Raw genomic sequence first — 23,574 nt, 5'->3', positions numbered from 1 at the left:
TTCACAGAATCATAATGAATATCACAGAATATCATAGAAAATCACAGAATCTCATGGAGCATTGGTTGAGATACACAGCACAAATTTTCTAAGAATATGGGTTCCAAATTTAATATTTTTTGCTGGTTTTTAGAGATTAGACTACTTGGTGACGACTAGATGGTGACAGCTTCCAGGTGTTTTCTCATTTTATACCTCTTATGTATGAAGAATAGGCTACGGGCAACAAAGAAACAGTTCAGACAGTAAAAGTATACTGTATTGGTAAAGAAATAGTACTTTACAGAGACTACAGTGGTAAAGGATAGAGGATGTCAGAAATGAATGTTACTGACCTTCTGCCACTACGCAGTCCGTTCTAATGTCTGTACTGGCAAAATGAAGATGGTCAGACATCAGCTGCAAAAGGGTTTCATTCTCTATCACTAGACACCATAACAGTTTACACCCAGGAGCAGTGGATTATAGATGTGTTATTGATGCCATGAAGAATTGAGGCGTCTTGATTCTGATATGTCCAACTCACTTTAAAATCTCACAAACTGGATCGTAGGCCTAGCCCACCACAAACATGCATACGTCACGCAGAGAGCCTTGGAGTGTTATGGAGAAACTATAGAGACAGTGGAGCTGGTAGGCTTTCGTCCGAGTTTGAGTAGTGGACCACTAAAGCCAGGGGAGGCTTCACTAGAATCGGCAGCATTTTATAAAACATGGAAAAGCAGCCTAGTAACAAGTTTCCAAGATACAGTGTTGTTTTCTGCCCAACTTTACGATTAGTAATTTTTTCATATTAATGGCCAAATAGAAAAAATGGCATGCACATTATTTAAAGCACCGTGACTTTTGTTATCTGATCTTATATAAGTTTAATAAAAATGTACAATTCATGCACAAACTCATTCATCAGCTTTTCACCAAGACAGTTAATCCCTGCAGACAAACTGATTTCATTATTCTGAAGCTGCTGTTTGGTTTGTGTGTGCTTGGTGAGTGTGTATGTGTGTATGTTTGCGTGGTAGGTGTGTATGGATGTTTGTATGTTTGTGTATGGGTTTTTTTATGTCCTGTGTGGGTTTTTTTTTTTTGTTCTTGTCTTGTTTGTGAATCAGGCTACCTTTTGCTTCTCAGAGGTATTAATATGTTGTTGCCCTACTTCTCGCCCTGGTCTGGGCCTCTCTCAGGCTGCTGCTGTGTTTGCATGTGTGCTACAGGAGTTCAGCTACGAAGCGTCACACTCTGAGGAGCGTGCACCGAGGCTGTGTTTGCCATGAACCCCTGAGAGCTAGTTTTACACAAACTCACATACTCTCACACATGGACATACACACATACAAGCACAATGGATCTCCAGAAGGTAATGCGATAGGAAATTTGCCTCGTTATGCTTTGTGTGTGGTGAAGAAGTTCCATTGGTTAGGAGGATTGGAGTTGATTCCCAATGTCTGTTTATCTTTGTGGTATTCTCCAGAATAGCCTCTGTGTAAACCTTTGTGCTATTCTCCTGAACAGGCTCTGTGTAAGCCTGTGTGGTATTTTCTAGAAGAGCCTCTGTTGAATCCTGTGTGGGATTCTCCACTGTTTAATCATTATGCTTCACAGGAAACATAATTGGCAAATGTTAAGAATTCTGAAGTTTTTAATACACTTATGGCAGAAGAATGGTTTGTTGTTCAAACCATGTCTCTTTTATTCATAGGATTTTTGCTTATACTTTCAAAGATGTCAGTCTTCTTTTTGCATAATGTTAACATTAGTGGACTTTTTGGGTCAGTACCTTTGACCATACCATGCCCTTAGTGCCAGTATATGTTGCATCTGTTCTGGCTGTTCATTTCAAAGTTGTGTGTGTGTGTGTGTGTGTGTGTGTGTGTGTGTGTGTGTGTGTGTTCAGGTGCTGTTTCATCTCTTCCTGGCTTGGTCCTGTTGTAGTGACTCTGTGGTTAGAATTTGGCAAGCAGTTCAGATTCTGCTCTTTGAAGTGCCACCATGCACAGAAAAACCTGCAAAACACTCTTTCAAAAACACATGCTGCCCACCCCAGGCCCCGCCCCCACATTATCAGATGGTCTTTTAAAGGTCTAGGCATATATACAGCTTACAAAGAATCATCATTTGGATCAATGCACTCTAGTATTAACATATAAGTAGTAGATAATATCACTGATATATAATTACAATCACAATGTCTTACAAAATGTACCCACACTAGATGAAATTTAGCAATAGCATATAGTGTCATGGTAGTACTTGGTAGTACTTCTCACAATGTTGTAGGCTGATAACATCAGACTAGTGAAACATGTCTCTCTGTACTGTGTTGCACTGCATAGTGCAGTGCACACATCTACTGACATTATAGTTATTTAAGATGCTTCTTGTTGAAATTCCTGTGCATCATGGCAAATGATTATATTAGTCCTGCTGGGCTCGTAAAGTTCATGTAATGCCTGGTGCACAGGCTGCACACTAGTGGTTAAGGTGCTGTGCTTGTAATTTCATTAATAAGAAATCTGGCCTAAACTTGCCAAGCCTTATAACTCCCCTCAGTGATGTGATTTTTCTCTCATATCTTCTGTTTTTGTCACAAGCTTTCACACACACACACACACACACACACACACACACACACACACACACACACACACACACACACACACACCGATGAACATGCACATGCACCCCCTGGCCTGCTAAAGCAGTCAGGAAGGGGCAGGGCTGAGGGCCCAGTCCTGGATGACACTGTGCTGTTTGTTTGGCTTTCACAGGGCCACTGGAGTGCAGATCATTGGCTTTGGATTCTCTCACCACAGCTGTTAGGACTGAGCCTCCTTCTCATTCAGCTAGAGCAAGATCACATAGCAGCCATGTGTCAATACCAGGAAATCTTAACAAACATAAAAGTACACTAATGTACTTTTGAGTGTGTTGAAATAGAGTCTTGTTCCCTCTTTGTTGCACTAATCTAAAAAATGTGATGGGATGTGGCCTTGAATATGACTGACTGACAGTCAGTACCTGGCTGCAGTGTGTAAGGGACAGAGCCAGGACTCAGAAAGGGCAGGAAAGACCTGCAAATGCCAGCTGAGCAACCCATGACTCCCTTCCTTCTCAAATGGTCCCCTTCCTTCTCAAATAATCCCATTCTTTCTCAAATAATCCCATTCCTTCTCAAATAATCCCATTCTTTCTCAAATAATCCCATTCCTTCTCAAATAATCCCATTCCTTCTCAAATAATCCCATTCCCTCTCAAATAATCCCACTTACAGTCTAAAAGAGTAAGATGGCTGCTTCTGCGGGCACTCCTGGGCTCTGTGTGTGAGACATGCACACTGCTATAGGTTGAGACAATGGCCAGAGACTCGCTGCCTCCGCTCTCCTAGGAATTATAGTGTTTCCGCTGACCGATGACAGACGAGGAGGGGTGGAGGGGGGATTAGAGGAGACCAAGATAGAAGACAGAGGAGAGGTTTTTGATATTGGAGAGAGGAAAGGAAGAGGGACAAAAGAACATGAAGGTGAAGAGGAGATGAGTGCAAGGAAGCATAAATAGGCAGTTTGGTAAGAGGTCTTACAAGATATCACTAAAGAAAGAGGTGGGACAGCATCATCGGTAGAATAGAAAACAGAAGCAAGGTAGAGTTAGAATGGGGATCAGGTTAGGGTGGGGTCAAGATCTAGGGTGGGGTTAAGGTACACTGTTAACAGTATGGTACGAATAGAGTTTTCGTTAACGTTACAGTTAGAGTAGGTGCAAGGTTTATAGAGGGGTGGAGTGTGTAAACATAGAGTAAGAGTAGGGTGTGGGTAGGAGTATAGTAAGAGGATGGTGTGTAGACATAGAGGAAGAATAGGGTTGGGTAGAGGTAGAGTAAGAGAAGGGTGGGGTAGAGGTAGAGTGAGAGAAGGGTGGGGTAGAGGTAGAATAAGAGTAGGGTGGGGTAGAGGTAGTGTAAGGGTAGGGTGGGGTAGGAGTAGAGTACGAGTAGGGTGGGGTAGAGGTAGAGTAAGACTATGGTGGGGTGGGGTAGAGTAAGAGTAGGGTGGGGTAGAAGTAGAATAAGAGTAGAGTGGGGTAGGGGTAGAGTAAGAGTAGGGTGGGGTAGGGGTAGAGTAAGTGTAGGGTGGGGTAGAGGTAGTGTAAGGGTAGGGTGGGGTAGGAGTAGAGTACGAGTAGGGTGGGGTAGAGGTAGAGTAAGACTATGGTGGGGTGGGGTAGAGTAAGAGTAGGGTGGGGTAGAAGTAGAATAAGAGTAGGGTGGGGTAGGGGTAGAGTAAGAGTAGGGTGGGGTAGGGGTAGAGTAAGTGTAGGGTGGGGTAGAGGTAGTGTAAGGGTAGGGTGGGGTAGGAGTAGAGTACGAGTAGGGTGGGGTAGAGGTAGAGTAAGACTATGGTGGGGTGGGGTAGAGTAAGAGTAGGGTGGGGTAGAAGTAGAATAAGAGTAGGGTGGGGTAGGGGTAGAGTAAGAGTAGGGTGGGGTAGGGGTAGAGTAAGTGTAGGGTGGGGTAGAGGTAGTGTAAGGGTAGGGTGGGGTAGGAGTAGAGTACGAGTAGGGTGGGGTAGAGGTAGAGTAAGACTATGGTGGGGTGGGGTAGAGTAAGAGTAGGGTGGGGTAGAAGTAGAATAAGAGTAGGGTGGGGTAGGGGTAGAGTAAGAGTAGGGTGGGGTAGGGGTAGAGTAAGTGTAGGGTGGGGTAGAAGTAGAATAAGAGTAGGGTGGGGTAGGGGTAGAGTAAGAGTAGGGTGGGGTAGAGGTAGAGTAGGAGTAGGGTGGGGTAAAGGTAGAGTAGGAGTAAGGTGGGGTAGAGGTAGAGTAAGAGTAGGGTGGGGTAGGGGTACAGTAGGAATAAGGTGGGGTAGGGGTAGAATAAGAGTAGGGTGGGGTGGGGTAGAGTAGGAGTAGGGTGGGGTGGGGTAGAGTAGGAGTAGGGTGGGCTAGGGGTACAGTAGGAATAAGGTGGGGTAGAGGTAGAGTAAGAGTAGGGTGGGGCGGGGTAGAGTAGGAGTAGGGTGGGGTGGGGTAGAGTAGGAGTAGGGTGGGGTAGAGGTAGAGTAGGTGTAGGGTGGGGTGCCGTAGAGTAGGAGTAGGGTGGGGTAGGGGTAGGGTAAGAGTAGGGTGGGGTAGAGGTAGAGTAGGTGTAGGGTGGGGTAGAGGTAGAGTAGGAGTAGGGTGGGGTAGAGGTAGAGTAGGAGTAGGGTGGGGTAGAGGTAGAGTAGGAGTAAGGTGTGGTAGAGGTAGAGTAAGAGTAGGGTGGGGTAGGGGTACAGTAGGAATAAGGTGGGGTAGGGGTAGAGTAAGAGTAGGGTGGGGCGGGGTAGAGTAGGAGTAGGGTGGGGTGGGGTAGAGTAGGAGTAGGGTGGGGTAGGGGTACAGTAGCAATAAGGTGGGGTAGAGGTAGAGTAGGAGTAGGGTGGGGTAGAGGTAGAGTAGGAGTAGGGTGTGGATATGGTAGGTAAGTTTGGACAAAGGTGGAATAGGAGAGGAAGAGCTTGATTTAAAAGTACATTCATAAAAGTCCAACAGAGCAAAGCTCTATGCTGGAGCATTTGGGAGCAGATTGGTTTTTGCCTTTCATCAAGTTTGACCTTTCACAGTGTTTCTGTACAGAGCCATCAAACAATGGTTCTGTCCTGGGAACGTCTTGTCTGTGTGAGTATAAGATTTGTAACTATGAATCGATGCGGCTGAGCTGAACAGGGGGTTGGTACCCAGAGGAGACAGCTGAGTGGGGGAGTTTGTGGAGAGAGGAGTGCAGAGGAAAGCAGAGCTCTGTTCCTCTTCGTTTTGGCTGCTGCACTACAGTGGCCATCCTACGCCACAGGGGAGAATTCTTTGTCTAGACAAACTGAGGTCAATCCATTAACCAGTGCACTGCACTGGTTGGTTTTTCTAAATGTGTCTTTCTTGAATTATCCAGAGAAAGAGAGAGAGGACACACGACTTTATTATCTGTCTTCCTCTGTGCTGCATGTCTGGGGTCACATGGTCAAAATTCATATGATTGCTTAATATGACTTTGCAATTGAGTTTGGTTGTTGTATGATGCTCTTCTGAATTGGTTACACAATCACAGTTTTTGTTCTGAGGCTGTTTTTGTGATTCATTTAGGTTGTGAATAGCAAAAAAGATTGTATGGGGCTTAGTTTGTTTTAACAAAGGTACATAACCATTATGTGGTGCGTGGGTTCAAAGTTATGCCTGTTCTACCAAGTAATGAAGACTGTCAAGCTTTTAGGAGACCAAGGCCTGAGTCTTTTATGTTTATCTTGAAGTTGTTACTGGAGCCAGTGTTGATGCCTTGTAAAGACCATGCACATATAAAGGCCAGTCCTTCTCTTTCTCTATGCTTCTGTCACACATTTTTGATTGCCTGCCCACCAAAAGAGCAGATGAACTAATCTTTGACAAGAAAATAACCCAGCAGGAAAAACTGGCCACTGTGGTTTCATTGCTGCTCAGAGAGCAGAGAGTCTTTTGGTTTTCTATAAGACAATGCCTTTAAAGCTGTATGTTTTGCCAGGTATGATAAAAGCTTTCATTACAGTATTCTTAATGTTAAACAATGGACTATAATTGTTCTACAGCCACTATGGGGTTCAAAATTCAACTAAATGTCATGGTTTGTGTTTTGAACCTTTATACAATGCAGGCAGTGAAAATTAACCCAACATCAGCAACAATAAACATTTGTGAATGACTAAGTGTTGAGAGGTTGAAGTTAAGTGGGACTATATGCATTGTTGCAGATGCATGTTGTTAAGAGATAACATTCTTGCCATTTGACCTCTCACACCGTACTTAAAATGACTTATCTGCACTTTTCAAAGGGCGTATTTGAATAACAACCAGACTTAAATGTGAACTCCCAAAGTGGAGAGAGGGCATGAACCCTAGTTAAATTAGCAGTCATTCCAGATAGAATAACATTTATTTATTTATTTATTTATATTCCAACTCTGTTTAAGTTGAATATAGTGAATTTCTGAGTCACTATTTGTACAAATCATAACTTAGACTGAACTACTTGGCAAATGGTTTTAAGACCATTTGCTGGAAATTGCACATCCACAGTTGATCTAGTATTATTGTCAACTAGTTTTGTTTACAATGGTAATTTGGCAGCTAGTTTTGTTTACACTAGTAATTGGGCAGATATTTTTGTTTAACACTGGTAATCTGGCAGCAAGTTTTGTTTAACATTAGTTAGGGTGACTATAGAATCAGTTTCCTTAAACTCACACCCAAGCAGCTACATTCAGGTTAAATTACTTTTTAGACTTATAAATCCAATAAAATTTTAAAATTAAAACCTAAAAAAAACCCAGTTCTGACAGAATTGTGATGTTAAGTAGCCAGAGTGTCTGTGGAAATCTGTATTAAACTAGATTCCCAAATGTGGACTGCACATCTGGCTTGTTAAAATAGTACTTTCTTATCTAAAACAAGACTAATCTTCGGGAAAATAAACATGGATAGATCAGAACTACTGAGAAGGGTTTAGTGAAGTAGTGGCTTTTTATGGCAACATGTTTTCAGTTATTCTATGACCATGAAAATATTTTTTACTTTATATATATTTTTACATTTTTGTTTTATTTGTAATGAAGAGCGGAATGGAGAGGAATAAGATTATCTCGCCATATATGTTCTGAAGGCATTTTTATTGGTCTTGCAAGTAAGTCTAATAAATACATTTGTTAAAAGTGGTTATGTATACATCTTGTTTTGGTAATAGATCATCTGGAAGCTAGTTTTGTCTAACAAAGCATTGATAATCTGGATGCGAAGTTTGTCTAACACTTATTTGAACATGTCAGATGCCTTGAGGACCAGATTGGCAGGCATGCCAAAACCTGCGACTGAGTTGTTCTGTATGAGCAGCGCTGGCTTTTGGTAAACCCCTTTAAATCATACACACACACACACACACACACACACACACACACACACACACACACACTCTCTCTCTCTCTCACACACACACACACACACACACACACACACACACACACACACACACACACACACACACACACACACACACTCTCTCTCTCTCTCGCTCACACACACACACACACACACACACACACACACACACACTCTCTCTCTCTCTCTCGCTCTCTCACACACACACACACACACACACACACTAGGTATTGGTATGCCCCTTTCAAATACACATATTCTGGCTCTTGGTAGACCTCTTTAAGACACACACACACACATGTGCACAACCATCCACAGCTAGTCATCACCTTCAAATTATTTTTAGTGTAAAGACCTCGCAAAAGAAAATGTAATCCAAAGAGTGACATCTGGCCTCATGGATTATGGGATTAGCATAGGGCCCTGCTTCAAACAGCTCCCGCCAGTGTTCTTCAATTCTAGCTCCATCGACGCTCCACCATGGCAGTGTAGACCTGGTGGATGTGAGACTTACTGGGTTGAAAGAGCGCCAGTGTGTGCACTGTGTCTAGCGCAGAACAGCGGGCTATGAGCTGAGTCAAGGAGCAGTGGTCCAAGAGAAGAGACTGAGAAAATCTCCTGGGGGCTTTGAATAAGACAAGAGAACTATAGTAATGGTGAGTTCTGTCTGAACTGACACCATGTAGGGTGAGCAAGCAGAGGAGGAGGAGGAGGAGAGGCATGTGGCCTGTGCTAAGGGGCAAAGGGAAAGACGGAAGAGGAGGCAGGGTTTGAAAACTGTAGCTATCAGCACAATTCAGAAATGCATAATAATGACTGTGTGGCCGTGCTAAGCATCCTCCCTCCATTTCCTGCCCTGGGAATGTCCTTGTGTTAAAAAATTCCTCAACCCAAGTGAGATTCATTATGTTCTCATAAAATGAAGCCACACAGGAAAAGCTGTTATTCCCATGGACAGGCATCATAGGGATAACACCGTATCTAAGTGAGATAAGATACGTATATTTGGTATGATAACAAATACAGAAATCTTTTTAGGCATTAGCAAAATCTAAATCAGTCACCAAACCAGTTGCATTGGGCTTGTTAAAACATATTAAAAGTGTGGCATGCCAACTACCGTTCAGTAGTTCACCGTTTAAATAATTTGTGTGTTTTCATAGCTGTGTGTTGGCACTAAAGCTAATAGATCCCTGTAAAAACAGGAGTGAGTAGACGTAAGAGCAGCAGTAGTATATTAAATTCAAATCATATTAAACACAAATCATGTGCAATAATAGATTAGCATAACTCAAATTTGCTAGGACAAGAAAACAGGGGAAAAAGGCTACTTAATATAAAATCAATTTATCCTGCTGTGTGTGCATTCACGTATGTGTCTGTGTGCATGTGCACATGCATCCCATAGTGCAGGTTCAGTGTGTATATCACTGTTTCTTCATGAGTGAGGTCTGTGTGCGAGATCTGCGTACATGGTTGACCGTCCACAGGATGTGCCTTTATTGGTTTGATCGCGAAATCAGTTTCTGTAAAAGGAGCATAACTTTATCTCCTTCATGACACCGTACAGGGAGCGTCACCGTGTGCTCTTCATGTAATGCTGCGTGTGCTGTAATCATTACTTTAGTGCTACAGACAGTGCTGTTTGAGCGTACTATTTTTGGGTTGCTGTTTGCTTGGAGAAGCACTGCTAGTTCCGCTGCACTGAGTCCCAGGAGCTACAGTGCACTCAGTTCCGCTTTGGCGGCGTTTTCAGGATTCGAGGTTCAAATGCTCCACGCTTGGATTTTGATATCTGTGGAAAAGCAGCGTGTTTGCCCTGAAGTAGAGCAGTAGAGCTCGAGTGCACTGCATGCTCCGACTCAGCGTCTCGCTTTTAGAGGAAATTGCTCTCATTCCTTAATGCAGCTTTCTAATGGCTCGGTTTTAATGTGTGGATCTGTAGGTCCTGACATGAACCAAAGTCTGTTAACAGCACTGTGTACAAGTTCAGCATCCTCCTGAGGCCCAGTCTAGGCTGTGTGCATTTTTTAATTTGTTCTAGTATTTGAAACTAACAGTACCTGACCACTATAGCACCAAAACAATGTCTTTGTACAGGAAGTTGTGAAAATTCAATGAGCTCAATATATTGTTCCCACAACATTTTAAAATTACATTGTCCTTTTATGATGACATGGAATTCACAAACATAGAGGGTATTTCTTCTGTGTATATAAATAGCTTCATTTCAAATTCACTGCAGGGATCCCCTCTATAAACAATTAACATTTTTCAGAATATCTAAATGTTTTAACAGGTTACTGTCTCTCAATTTTTTTTCTGCCTTTTACGTACCCCCCCCCCCCACACACCAGTACTTAGACATTATCTAATGCTTTAACTTGAGTAAATATTATACACTAAGTCTGAATGTAAAAAAGTATGTGTGTCTAATGTATTGAAAGTAATCTTCATTCATAACTGCCCTATTCTTGACTGCCCTGAAGCAAGGGTTTTTATCAAGCGAATCTTATTAACATTTGCAAGAGATAAAAATGTGCAACGCATCTTTCCAAGTTAGTCAAGTTAGTGTTAGTGTCTTGCTAATGTATGTGCAGTTTTTATGCAAAGTTTACAGAGCTGAGCACGTTTGTGGTTAAGTTCCTGCTCTGTGTCGTCTTCTTCAGGTATGGCCTCGCAAGTGCAAGTCTTCTCACCCCACACTCTACAGTCAAGTGCCTTCTTTAGCGTGAAGAAACTGAAGTTGGAGCAGAGCTGTAACTGGGATATGACCGGGTACGGCACGCACAGCAAGGCCTATAGTCACAACAGCAAGCAGAGCGTGTCCGTCGCCCCTGTGGGCCTGAGCACTGCCTCACTCCCTGTCTCCAGCTCCTCCCTGCCCTACGAGCAAGCCCTCCTCTTCCCCGCCGGCTCCGGACACATCGTGGTGGCCTCGGCGAGCAGCACGTCTGGGGCGGCGGCTGGCCAACTGCTGGGGGGCGGCAGCGGAGGCCACAACCTTACACGGCGCAGCACGGTCTGCCTGCTGGACACATACCAGCGATGTGGGCTTAAACGCAAGAGCGAGGAACTGGACAACAACCACGGCAGCGGCGCTGGGGGCGGGGCTGGGGGTGGGGGCGGGGCCGGGGGTGGGGGTAGTGTGCACGTGGTGGAGGAGCAGCAGGCGGCTGCACCTGCACCCATGCTCCAGAACGGCAACACTGCCTCCGCCACGTCGAAGAACAGCGGCGCCAACAGCGAAGGCGACTATCAGCTGCTGCAGCACGAGGTGCTCTGCTCCATGACCAACACGTATGAAGTGCTGGAGTTCCTGGGCCGTGGCACTTTTGGCCAGGTTGTCAAGTGCTGGAAGCGTGGCACCAGCGAGATCGTGGCCATCAAGATCCTAAAGAACCATCCATCTTACGCACGGCAGGGTCAGATCGAGGTCAGCATCCTGGCGCGCCTGAGCACGGAGAGTGCCGACGATTACAACTTTGTGCGTGCATACGAATGCTTCCAGCACAAGAACCACACGTGCCTGGTGTTCGAGATGCTGGAGCAAAACCTGTACGACTTCCTCAAACAGAACAAGTTCAGCCCGCTGCCACTGCGCCACATCCGGCCCGTGCTGCAGCAGGTCGCCACGGCACTCATGAAGCTCAAGAGTCTGGGCCTCATCCATGCCGACCTCAAACCCGAGAACATCATGTTGGTGGACCCGGCCCGGCAGCCGTACAGGGTCAAAGTCATCGACTTTGGCTCCGCCAGTCACGTGTCCAAAGCTGTGTGCTCCACTTACCTCCAGTCCCGATACTACAGGTAATGCAGAGTCTTGTCCCTTTGGCTCAGGCTTGGATAGCTGTTAGTGATTCATGGGAAGGGCTAATAGTTTTCCTCCTTCCACAGATTTGTATCTTTTCATATGTTTCACTGGTCACCATGCGTGAGATATAGGTTGATTTATATATGCTTAACTGGAGATGGGTTGTCCTGATTGCTGGGGCTTTAGGCACATCCTCAGTGTAGGCTGTAGAAAAAAGCAGAGAATCTCAAAGCCTTCTGTGAATCTAGATGCTTATTTTCTGTAAGGTGAGAAAACAATCATGGCATGGGCTGCTTTGAAGATTAAAGATGGTCTGTTTAGTGCACTTTACAGCACAGTAGAGCATCACAGTGACAGCAGCTGGGAGGTATTTGCTGCAGGTGCTTTTTTGTCCGCCTCTTGGTTTTCTTCTTTGCACTGTGTGGGAGTTAAATAGAAAACGTAACAGCCTGGAGAGCCCTGTCATTGAAGAGATGCTTTAAACACAGAGCCTGGAGAACCCTGGCGGAGAACAGATATATTAAACACTGTGCCTGGAGAACCCTGACACAGAACAGATACATTAAACACTGTGCTTGGAGAACCCTGGCACAGAACAGATATATTAAACACTGTGCCTGGAGAACCCTGACACAGAACAGATACATTAAACACTGTGCTTGGAGAACCCTGACACAGAACAGATACATTAAACACTGTGCTTGGAGAACCCTGGCACAGAACAGATATATTAAACACTGTGCCTGGAGAACCCTGACACAGAACAGATACATTAAACACTGCCTGGAGAACCCTGGCACAGAACAGATACATTAAACACTGCATGGAGAACCCTGGCACAGAACAGATACATTAAACACTGCCTGGAGAACCCTGGCACAGAACAGATATATTAAACACTGTGCCTGGAGAACCCTGGCACAGAACAGATACATTAAACACTGCCTGGAGAACCCTGGCACAGAACAGATACATTAAACACTGCCTGGAGAACCCTGGCACAGAACAGATACATTAAACACTATACCTAGAGAATCCTGGCACAGAATAGATACATTAAACACTGTGCCTGGAGAACCCTGGCACAGAATAGATATATTAAACACTGTGCTTGGAGAACCCTGGCACAGAGCAGATACATTAAACACTGTACCTGGAGAACCCTGGTACAGAACAAATATATTAAACACTGCCTGGAGAAACCTGGCACTGAACAGATGCTTTAAACATGAGGCCTGTTGCATTTAGGCACGTTCTTCCATTTTTACCCCACCCCGCCGTCACCAGGGACGGACTCGTGGGGTCAGCCCGAGTTCTCCACTTCCTTGCAAACCACACCAGAGCACCAGCATTAGAAACAGATGACTCACTCAAAAGCTTTGGTTTTTGCCCCTATTGCTTTCATTTTGATATACCTCTGTTTGGGTTCATTGAGAAGGTGGAAGATTTCATCTGGGACTCAGGGCTGGTTAAGACAGAAGCCTTCTTTGTTGGGGTCTAGGTTTTCCTACATCATGAGAGTGTAAAAGGTACACACAAAAAAACATCTGAAGAGGTGAGGGTAAGGGTAAGTGTTAGGGTAAGGGTAAGAGTCAGGGTAAGGGTAAGGGTTAGGAGAGGTCAGCCTGACCACTGCCACATGTGCATCTTGTTTTCTGCAGTGTCATTTTGCAGATGCCGAGGTCTTTGTTACCAGTTGTTAATGAGGCTGTAATCCAAACATGGCAATATGACATAGCAGCCTTGACATGTGGGAATGTGTGCTGGAGGGGGTGGCAAAAGAAAATACGGGAACTCCTTACTGGTCTTACTGGTCTTGCTGGTCTTACTGGTCTTACATTTGCACTTTGAAGCTGTGTTGATATGATCAGTTCAAGCTTGCAAAAAAAATTGGACATCACAATAGGCTTTATGTCTGAGGGTGTAAAATTATGAAAATAACTTAAAACTCTTAAAGCTTTTAATTAAAACCCCAGTCTTCATTTGATTAAGACCATTTAGTGATACAAATAGATGTTTATTGCCAAGAATGCCATTACCTCTGAAATTCCAGCACGTGTTGCTGGTACCTGTTTGTTTCAGTGCAGTGCTGTGTTAAGAGTGATGCAGTGTAACAGTGCTGTGTTAGTGATTCAGTGTAATTGGAGGGTCAGTGGTTAAGGTACATGATTAGTAATTGGATGGTTCCCAGTTCAATCCCTGCCACTGCCAAGTTGCCGCTGTTGGGCCCCTGAGCAAGGCCCTTAACCCTCAATTGCTCTAGTTGTATTCAGTCATAATTGTCAGTCGCTTTGGATAAAAGTGTCAGCTAAAATGCCGTAAATGTAATTGAGCTCAGTGTTGTGTTAGAGTAATACAGTGTAATTGAGTGCCATATTATATTAGAGCAATGCAACACTGCATTGCACTCAACTGATTACATATGAATATTAATTAGATCATTAGTATTGTGACTATGTATCAGTAATAATTGGATCATCAGTGTTGTGATTATATATAAATAATCATTGAGCTATCAGTATGGCAATTATATATCAAGTAGTAATTAGCCCATCAATATTGTGAATATATATATATATATATATATATATATATATATATATATATATATATATATATATATATATATATATATATATATATAGGCAATAATAAGACAATGAGTATTATTATTATAGATCATTAATAATTATTCAGAATTATCCTTATTATAACACTATCCGTATGGATTTGATATAACAATAATAACTGGACTATTAGTATTGTGATTGCAACTTTTGCTGTGATTCTGTTCTGTAAGTTACAGGTGTGTTTTATGGCCCACATGTTATTAAATATCTAACAAGCACATTTATTTTGCTATACATGAGAAGAATCAGATGGACTAATGCAGCTTCTACTACTGCTTATTTAAGCAGAAGTATTATAGACAGTTACAACTAATGAAAAATATAACAATTAAATCTTGTAAATCTTAAGAATCTAGTTAAGGATCTTCAGTACTGTGTAATTAAAATAGCATCTTTTTCTAAATCATTCTTTCTAAATCAATATAAAATCCCCTCAAATTATGGCTGACAGTCTACCATTTAAATGTGTAATTATATTTTAATTTCCATTTTAATGTTGCAAAAAATAGACAACAAACAAACAAATAAAATTGTGTTCTTGTCAAAGTATCTTGAGATTGCGATGTATGTTGTAATATTGGGCACACAGGCATGTGTTGTGTTGTTAGCACACTGTGGGTGAGAAGGTGAGTGAAGTGGAACTGCTGAGACCGGTGTGTCTGTCTGTCTCTGTGTCTGTGCGTCACCTGTGGAGGGCAGAGAAATGATCCCCCTCATGCCTCCTTGGCAGGACTCACAAAGCAAAAATAAGATAAAATTTAGTTTTACCAGTTACCATTTACCACCTCTGGGTATGTGAAGAAGACTCTGAACACTGTGATATGGGCACTTTTTGCTGTCCTACATTCTGTTTGTGTCTGCTTACATTTTAAAGAAGCCTTGACTTTGCTTTATTGTGCTTTTTTTTAATTATCCCACTGTCCTGTGATCAGTTTGAAAAGACTGTCCCTGTACATCAGGTTCAGACCTCTAAGAGATAAGATCAGGTGGTAAGACTAGACCTTAGTTAGACTTAGTTAGACTCCACATCCAACAGCTGCACAAGCTTTTCTCTTCAGTTTCAGCTCTGCTTTGTGCCACATATGCATGCTCACACACTCACGCTCTTGACATACTCACATTTCTGACCCACCTGGAGAGCCCTCCTACAGTCTTCACACTGTTCCTGCCACATATCACTCTTATTCATCTAATAGGAGTTCTCGCTCTCTTTCTCTTTCTCTCTCTCTCTCTCGCTCTCTCTCTCTCTCTCTCTCTCGCTCTCTCACTCTCCCTCACTCTCTCCCTCATTCTCTCTCAAACTCTTGTCTCTTGAACTGTGCCAGAAAAACTGGGAGAATCTGCTGAAATTCTGTGATAAATTGGTGCCACTGGTGAAGTACCTTAAGAATACATGAGTGGCTTCCCATTTCAGATCAGATTGGAGAAGAGATGGGCACGGACTCTCCCTGCTGTTTTGGCACAGAAGAAGACCACAGGAGAGTAACATCAGTTAAGCCTGGCTGGAGAGGAGCCTCACACTTGTCTTTCAGGCTGGTAATAGTGTATCTGTGTTTAAAAAAAAAATTTTAAATGAAAAATAGAATTGGCCAAAAAAAAAATCTAACAAAAACCTCATCCTGTCATTAAACCCAAATAACTATATCTTAATAACTGTCACTTTTCTGATTCATTCATGTTTTGCAGTGAGTGCACATTGCTCTTGGAAGCCATGGCTTTGTAAAAGAGCTCTTACATAAAGGTCTGTTTGCTCATGATTCGCTCTTACCGTTCTCTCTCCTTATTTACTTTGGCCGTCCTTTTAAATGCGAGGGACATTTTCCCTGGCCTCCGACAGAACAGGATGCACCAATGTTCCCATTTTTGCATATTTTAAACTGAAGCCCTTCAGCAGACTCTGTCTGTGGTTGTGCTATCAACCGTAAAAGTGATTGTGGAATGCAGAGAAATTCTTAGTTGGAAACTTCCAAAGCCTCAGCGGCTCTTGTGTCTGGTGTCACTGCTCCACACTCGCTGTAAACGCTCTCCACAAATGGCTGTTGGCACCGGGCATTCAGATGATCTTCATATCGTTACGGGCTCTGCTTTTTGCTAACACTTAGCCTGTCGGTTGTAATGGAATTTGATCTATTGAACATGAGTGTTTGTACTGTATTGGATTTGAGAGCTCACATTACATGGTGTAAAAGAAAATATTTTTTTTTCACTGTGGCATATTGACACAAGTGTACTAAACAATGCTAATCAAGGCAACCGTTTTCATGATGACCATGAGCCGAGTATATTTGCCTGTTATGAAAAAATTCAGGCAAAGCAGCATATGACACGTGGAGTCAGGTGCAAAGGTACACTGTCTTAATTATGTGAATCATAATGTCTTATAGGTAAACATTAATCTTTCGCTATTCTACCGAGATTTCAGCCTTGTTTGATTTAAAAACTATTTTCTCCCCTTTAGCACTTTTTTAAAAAATCTTGCATTGCCAACATCTTGAAAATTATTTGTTTATGGCCATTCCCCTTGGCTCGGGGCTTTTGAGTTTGCCTGTACTGCCAGTTCCTGACTATATTTTTCAGGTTACATCAGCTAAACTCCCCCTTCCCTCACTATAATATGCACTACCTAATGATGTAACAGGTAAAGCTGGCAGTCTTACTCAAGAGGCACCAGATAAAGGGGATTATTGTCCCATCTAAGCTGGTTTCTTTAACCCATTTAGTTGTAATTGTGTTTTTCCATGTGAAAATGCTCTGATTTGGAGTTCATGTCAGATCTCTGCTGTCGACTCTGTGTAGTGGAGTGCTACATTTGCATGGCTTTGGCTGGAATGAGGGAAGCAGATGCTGACATGACAGTTCTTTTACTGCCTCTCTGCCCCATTGGCTCCGCCCCCCCCCCCCTCTCTCTCTCTCTCTCCCTCTTCCTTTCTGTCTCTCACTCCTTCATGCCTCGGACATTACTGGCTTTAGCAGTCTGAGTCAAAGCACAGAGATGGGCACAGCACGGCTGCTCAGTGGCTTGGTCAGTATAGTAAAATGGCTCGGACAGGAGAAAACGTCCTGCATTTTACTTTGGCATCCACGGAAATTCTGCCCCAAGACCCAGCTTCCCCTCATGACCCTGCTTGCCTCTCGAATGACCTCGACTAGCAGTCTAAGGGTTGCCGTCCCACGGGTCTGTTTATTGTCTCCCATCAATCAAAACACTATTGCTGGAAAGAGCAGTGTAGGCACTTGTGCAGCTACAAGCAATAAGCTTACTTCTCTTTTCCCTGTCTAATTGCGTGGATTCTTTGGGTGTGTGATGTGCATTAAGAGATACACTGGCCAAAAGGCAGCGCGCCACACTGACCAGACCCTGGGGACATCCTCAAGAGGAGGCCTTAGCCATTCTCCCTCTGTCCCTTTAATAAGCCCATTCACACCCACAGGCCTTTCTGCACTTCTTAACAAAGCCTCAAGCTGCATGACCAGCAGAGCCCTGGGCCTCCAGATTTGCATCTGTGGCTGCTGGACTTTCAGGGTGCACTATGAATTCTGAAAAACAACGCACGCAATAAAATGAGACCTTTATATGTACCAGTCTGGATTTCGGATTTCGGCGAAATCATGTTCTTTTTGTTCCCAGAGCACTAACGCCCAGTGTGTGCAGTCTGAACCTGCCTATCTTGTGTTTATAAATGAACTGCCGTTCCAGGACATTTACTGTGGCTCCGTGGCAGGCATTAAAGAGCACTCTAATGAATGAGGTTACTACTAGTTACTGTTTCCTCAAGCGTGTGTAAGGCATCTTTTTATTCCACATTGATGGAGCGGTGGGACCCTGTTAGTCAGAGCCAAATCTGAAATGGAGAATGTGCGTCTCCTTCTAGGAAACACAGGTGTGAAGAATTTACCTGTAAAGAAGCACAGCCCTGGGGCATGTGGCTAAGCTGCTTCTACCCAAGTTTGTTTTTTTCTCCTGACATGTAAAGCCTTGCTGGGCAGCTGGATTACACATACTTCTGCCTCTCTGAAGTCATTAACACACCATTTATTATTTTTTTAAGGCTTGCATTTCTGTCCAATTTTTTACTTGTATATTAACAGAATTGGAGAGGAGAATGATTAGAATGGCTGAACTGTGAGGTTTCATTGAGGGCAGACAAAAAGGTGAGCTGATGAAAGAATGTTTTCTCTCTGTTTTTCCTAAGAATGAGTTTCATGACATTCTCAACCCTTTGTGACAATGAGTGACAGAAATGTAATAACCAGGCGTTCATTGCATTTGCCTGGGGGCCCACTCGCCTCTCTACTTCTCACTCTTTTCTCACCGAAGCAAGAGGCAAGTAGCTAATTAACTCCTGTTAGTCAAGCATATAAATACTCAACTGACTGCTCCGAGTCGTTTGCCAGGCACTGATATCACACCATTACTCTCTGCTATCAGTAGGACTCAAAATGGAGTATAGAAACATGGCTTGATGAATGCTAATTATTTAGGACAATATATATACTGCAGTTATTCCATATATAAATATATATATATTTTAGACTGAGGTCCTTCATCAGCTGCACATCAGTCTCTTGTACTTGTATTGATACTGAATGATCAACAGGTGGCTATATTTTCACAGGTTTAAGCATATGGCCTTTTGCCAACAGTGAAGTTGAATCGGCACTTGATCAGTATAACTGCATCAGTATAAGTAATTTGGCATTATTTAAACAAGTCTTAGATTAGCTAAATTCACTTATACAGCAATGTTATGCAATCAGGCCTTTCTAAATCTTTGGAGGAAAAGGGTTAACAAATCGGAAAAATTTAAACATATTTCAGAAATGAAATAAAAACATCATCCTATTCATATAGGCTTCCTTGCATATTCTTGGTTACTATATGGGATGCATTCCTGTCTAAGAGTGGAACTAATCAAAACAGCTCATTAGTATGGCTGCAAGGACTCACTGCTGTGTGTGTGCCTATGTGCCCCTTCTGGTGAAATTATGAAGGGTTTGGTAATGTATGTCTATTCAGACATACAAGAAGTCTGACCAATGAAATTTGAGTTTCACTTCAGGGGTGGGCCTATAGCAACCCTTCTCTGGATTCTGAAGAAGGGGCTATGGCATTATTAGTAAAACATCACTGTCTATTTATGTACTAGCTTAGCCAGTCACTGTCTATGTATGTACTACCTTAGCTTACCTTATTACTAACTTAACCTGGCAACAAGTAAGACATTGTGGCATACCTAATTGAAAAGCCTTTTCAAGGCCATCCTCCCATGAAAATCCCATAATCTACCCGAGGTTGGGCAAGTCCATCTATAAATGTTAGCCAGAAAGGAAAAACTTATGTAGCTAGCTATGTAGTTTCTGTAAGAAGAACTATAAGAGGTATGACTGGCTAGCAGCTAGCCTGCAGCGTACATACCACTTTTGTTTCAACTGTAGTTGCATTTTGAGAATTGCCCATATGCAGAAGATGTACGTTCGTTATGCACTGCACACCTCTGGCAGTCAGTAGTCTAAAAGTGTATGCTGCTGCTCGCTGCCATGGTGTGTGGGTAGCAGGGCAATGTGAGTTAACAGACCCTTCTCTGTCACTCTCCTCTCTGGCATGGACGCAGCATAACTCTCAGGGAACCATGCAGTTTCCCATGAACTCCAGCAAACAAAACAGATGCATTTCTTCCTTCAATTGGAAGACTTTGCTTATGTTTGTCCAAGGTAAATTGCTTGGATAATTCACACCAGGCACATTTAGTTGTGCCAGCTGAGCCCACTGCTCTGGGCTGGGTAGCTTCAGCCTGACCCTGACCCTGATCCTCACCCTCCTGTTCTGCCCAGTATGTTGATGTATATCGTTGACTTGATCCAGTGCTGTTGTCAATCAAAAGTGTTTTAAATTAAGATTATATAAAATGTCTTGCTAATTTGGCCCAAGTTCCAAAGACAACTTAAGTAGCTCCTCCACAAAACCAATGTGAGGTTTTTATGCTCTTAGTATTAGAATATAAATTGCTGTCAAATCTAATTTCACCCAGGTTAATACATAATGTAAGATCATTAAAAGCTTTGTGGTGCAGAAATGTATTGCCGTGTATCAGATTGCAACAATTTGGGCCTGGGGCACAAGTTGTTTCGGAAAAATAATTACCCATGTATTGAATCCTTGTTAATAATTAAAGTGGTTAGCATTTGAAATGTGCTACATGCAATGATCCTGTCTGGAATGGTTGCTTATCTTGGACAGGCCCATTATACTCTCATTAAAGTTCAGCTCCTTTCAGCAGGAATCTTGAAACAGCACTTCAACCTTAAAAATTGTACCCCAATTGCATGTTTTCACTAGTATATAGAATTGTGTCTGCAGATCCAGGGATAGATCAGTAGAGAATGGGAGAGAGAATAGGTGATACAAATCAATATGTGTTCAGAATGTGATCAAGGCTGAATTGACAGCTTTGGTTTACATGCAGTGTTGAGTCACTGTTACATACATTTTGCCACTTGTGGAATCTTACATATGTTGATGAAAAGGTAATGATACTGTGGGGATAAGTGATCCTATCATTAAAGGTGTGTTCAGCTTTACCCATAAGGCAGGGCAATGCAGAGTGGTGGGGAACTGCCTGAAGACTCTGTCCAGCTCAATGGGGCGGTCATCCTACAAATTAATTTATATAGCAGTTTTTACAACAGGCATTGCCACAAAACATCTCACAAATAACTGGGTCCTGATCCCTAATGAGCAAGCCAGTTGTGACATTGGCAAGGAAAATGTCCCTGTGCAGATTAAGGAAGAAACCTTGGGAGGAGCACGACCCATGAGAGAACCTGCCCTCCTTGGGCAGCCCATCTTATTACCAGCCCACGCTATACTATATTATATATAATCCATGTAGCCAGTTAAGGTCACAAACTGAAACCAGGGAACATTGCGTCCATTCTTTGATATCATCATCCAAGATTCTCTCAACAAATCTTTGTCCTCATTAGACCCTCGGTGGAGGGCCATGGGGAATGTAAGGGCTTCCACACATTTAAATTAGCCTGCGTTTCTGAAGTCTGTCGGCTCACAGATGACGCTTGTTGAGACTTGTTGGAACTCTTTGCCCGTATCATGCTGAGCTGGACAGCTCATATTTCAGGCCCTTGTGTGTTTCTCCCTTTTCCCTGATGTTCTTCATTTCAGCAGCACTGCATGTTAGAGATGCATGTAGTCTCCCTTTGCACTGAGCCAGTTCAGCGTGTTCACACAGAGCATGCGTTAGATGATCTGGATTCATCATATTCGCAGTTGCTTTACTTAAGGAAGGGAATGAGGGAAGGATGGAATGGCAGCTTATGGTTGTAGAGGAACAGAAGGCGCTGGAGACTTCCAGTGTGTCGAGTACATAGTCTACATGTCTCTGGGTAAAAAAGGGGCCCAAGCATGTCATTCCCTGATAAGTGCTGTTTCTTAGATGTGCACAAAACAGTGCTTTCAGTGACATTTAACGAGCATTTTCAAGTAGAGATATCATGATACCAATTTTTCTGTACTGATCAAATGCTGAAATCTTTCAGTTGAATATCGCCCAATATCGTTAACAATCCAATATATTTTCATTAAAAAACACTGTGGAGCAGTTTACAAGACTAAAGCATGAGTTTTCTTCATTTTTTTCACCTTTTTTTCCAGTACCATTGTCTCTTTAGTGAGATGATATTTATTGCCTTGGTCATCACCAGCTTGGATATTAGCTGTACTGTACTCACTCTCAGTATGTGCACACACACTGCTCTCTCTCTCGCTCTCTCTCTCTCTCTCTCTCTCTCTCTCTCTCTCTCTCTCTCTCTCTCTCTCTCTCTCTCTCTCTCTCTCTCTCTCTCTCTCTCTCTCTCTCTCTCTCTCTCTCTCTGTCTGTGTCTATGCACAGTATGTCTGCCACACACTGACTCCTGAAATTTACACTATAGTTTGTCTGCAAGTTTGTCTCATTGCTGAATGTAACTGTAATTCCACATCAACTCCATATCGACCTTATAATTATTCTTCTTTGGAATTTCAGCAGTAAATCGCTGTTCTACACCCCCCCCCCCCCCCCCCACACACACACACACACCAGGAACTAAATGAATAGACAGAGAGAGGCTACCTCTACTGCAATTCTCTTTTCACTTCACTCCAGCTTTTTATTTAAATTTTCCAGTCCACCTTAGAACTCAGCAGGCTAACAGCAAACCCAGCAGCTTTGCCTTTTTGTGTGGTTTGAATAAACTAAAGCCACAGAGTAATTAACTTCATGAATTTAGAGAACTTGTTCAGTTACGCTGCTCTTTCTCCTTTACCTGAAGCAGAACCTCCTTTACTTCACGTCCAAACTGGAAACAGTTTGGATATTAATAAATTTAGATATTAATAAATCTGTTGACTTGTCTAAATGCTCTGACTAGAAAAATAACCTGTCGTGTCCCCCCCCACTCTGGGTCATCAAAACTACATGACAAGTGCATTGATATTTGCATTTGAATGTAATAGTTTTAATCATTAATGTGAAAAAAAATCTCCCATAGTGAAGTCTAGAGCTGTGTATTAAGCGTGCTCAAACTAATGTGCTATTTTCAGGCTGAAATTGTGATAGTATCAGATTGGTTTACTAAAACTTTTTTTCTCCCAATATTCAATCCAGCAGTTTTTGCTGATATCAACCCAATTCTGATACGTGGTATCGGATCGGTGCCATCTCTATTTTCATGCAATTATATTTGACAGTATTCATGCATATAATTATTGCTTTACCCGAATTCAGTTGTTATAACACAAACTAGATTCTGCAATGAAATCTGTCGATAAAGATTAGTGGTATCCTAAGTGGCTCATATATCTTTGTTGCGGTTGGTATGAGCAGTGTTTGACGCTCAGTGTTACGCGGATGCCCACATAAAGAAGAATGTACACAATTTAAATGCTAATGGTCCTCCTTGGTCTCGGCAGTGGTCTATTCAGTGTTCTTGAATTGTCAGAGCTGTGCTGCCTGCTGGAAGAATAGGCTAACCAACTCTCTCCTTCCCAGCCTGCATTGCTCTGTCTATGCAAATCAGGGCTGGCTCCCTGGGCTGCCTGCTTAACTACTTTAGATTCATTAATGTGTAAAAGACATGTGGGGCAGATGAAATGCTAAATGAATGCATGCATTGAGGTCTTAAATATCTCTCGCTCTCTTTCTCTCTC

General features: G+C 42.8%; 1 protein-coding gene across 2 annotated transcripts in view; it reads left to right on the top strand.

Annotated features, from left to right (window-relative positions):
• The window catches only part of hipk2 (homeodomain interacting protein kinase 2), a 74,806-nt gene that overhangs the window by 9,937 nt on the left and 41,295 nt on the right, over window positions 1-23,574 (top strand). For both annotated transcript variants that reach the window (XM_035525228.1, XM_026999507.2), the window contains exon 2: window positions 10,598-11,738. In XM_035525228.1, the coding sequence (XP_035381121.1) occupies window positions 10,598-11,738 (1,141 nt within the window). The remainder of the gene's footprint in view (window positions 1-10,597; window positions 11,739-23,574) is intronic.

This window comes from Electrophorus electricus, chromosome 4 (genome assembly GCF_013358815.1).
Source record: "Electrophorus electricus isolate fEleEle1 chromosome 4, fEleEle1.pri, whole genome shotgun sequence".
Lineage (NCBI taxonomy): Eukaryota > Metazoa > Chordata > Actinopteri > Gymnotiformes > Gymnotidae > Electrophorus > Electrophorus electricus.
Note: the sequence above shows the minus strand (reverse complement) of the source record. Positions and strands in the feature narration are given on the sequence as shown.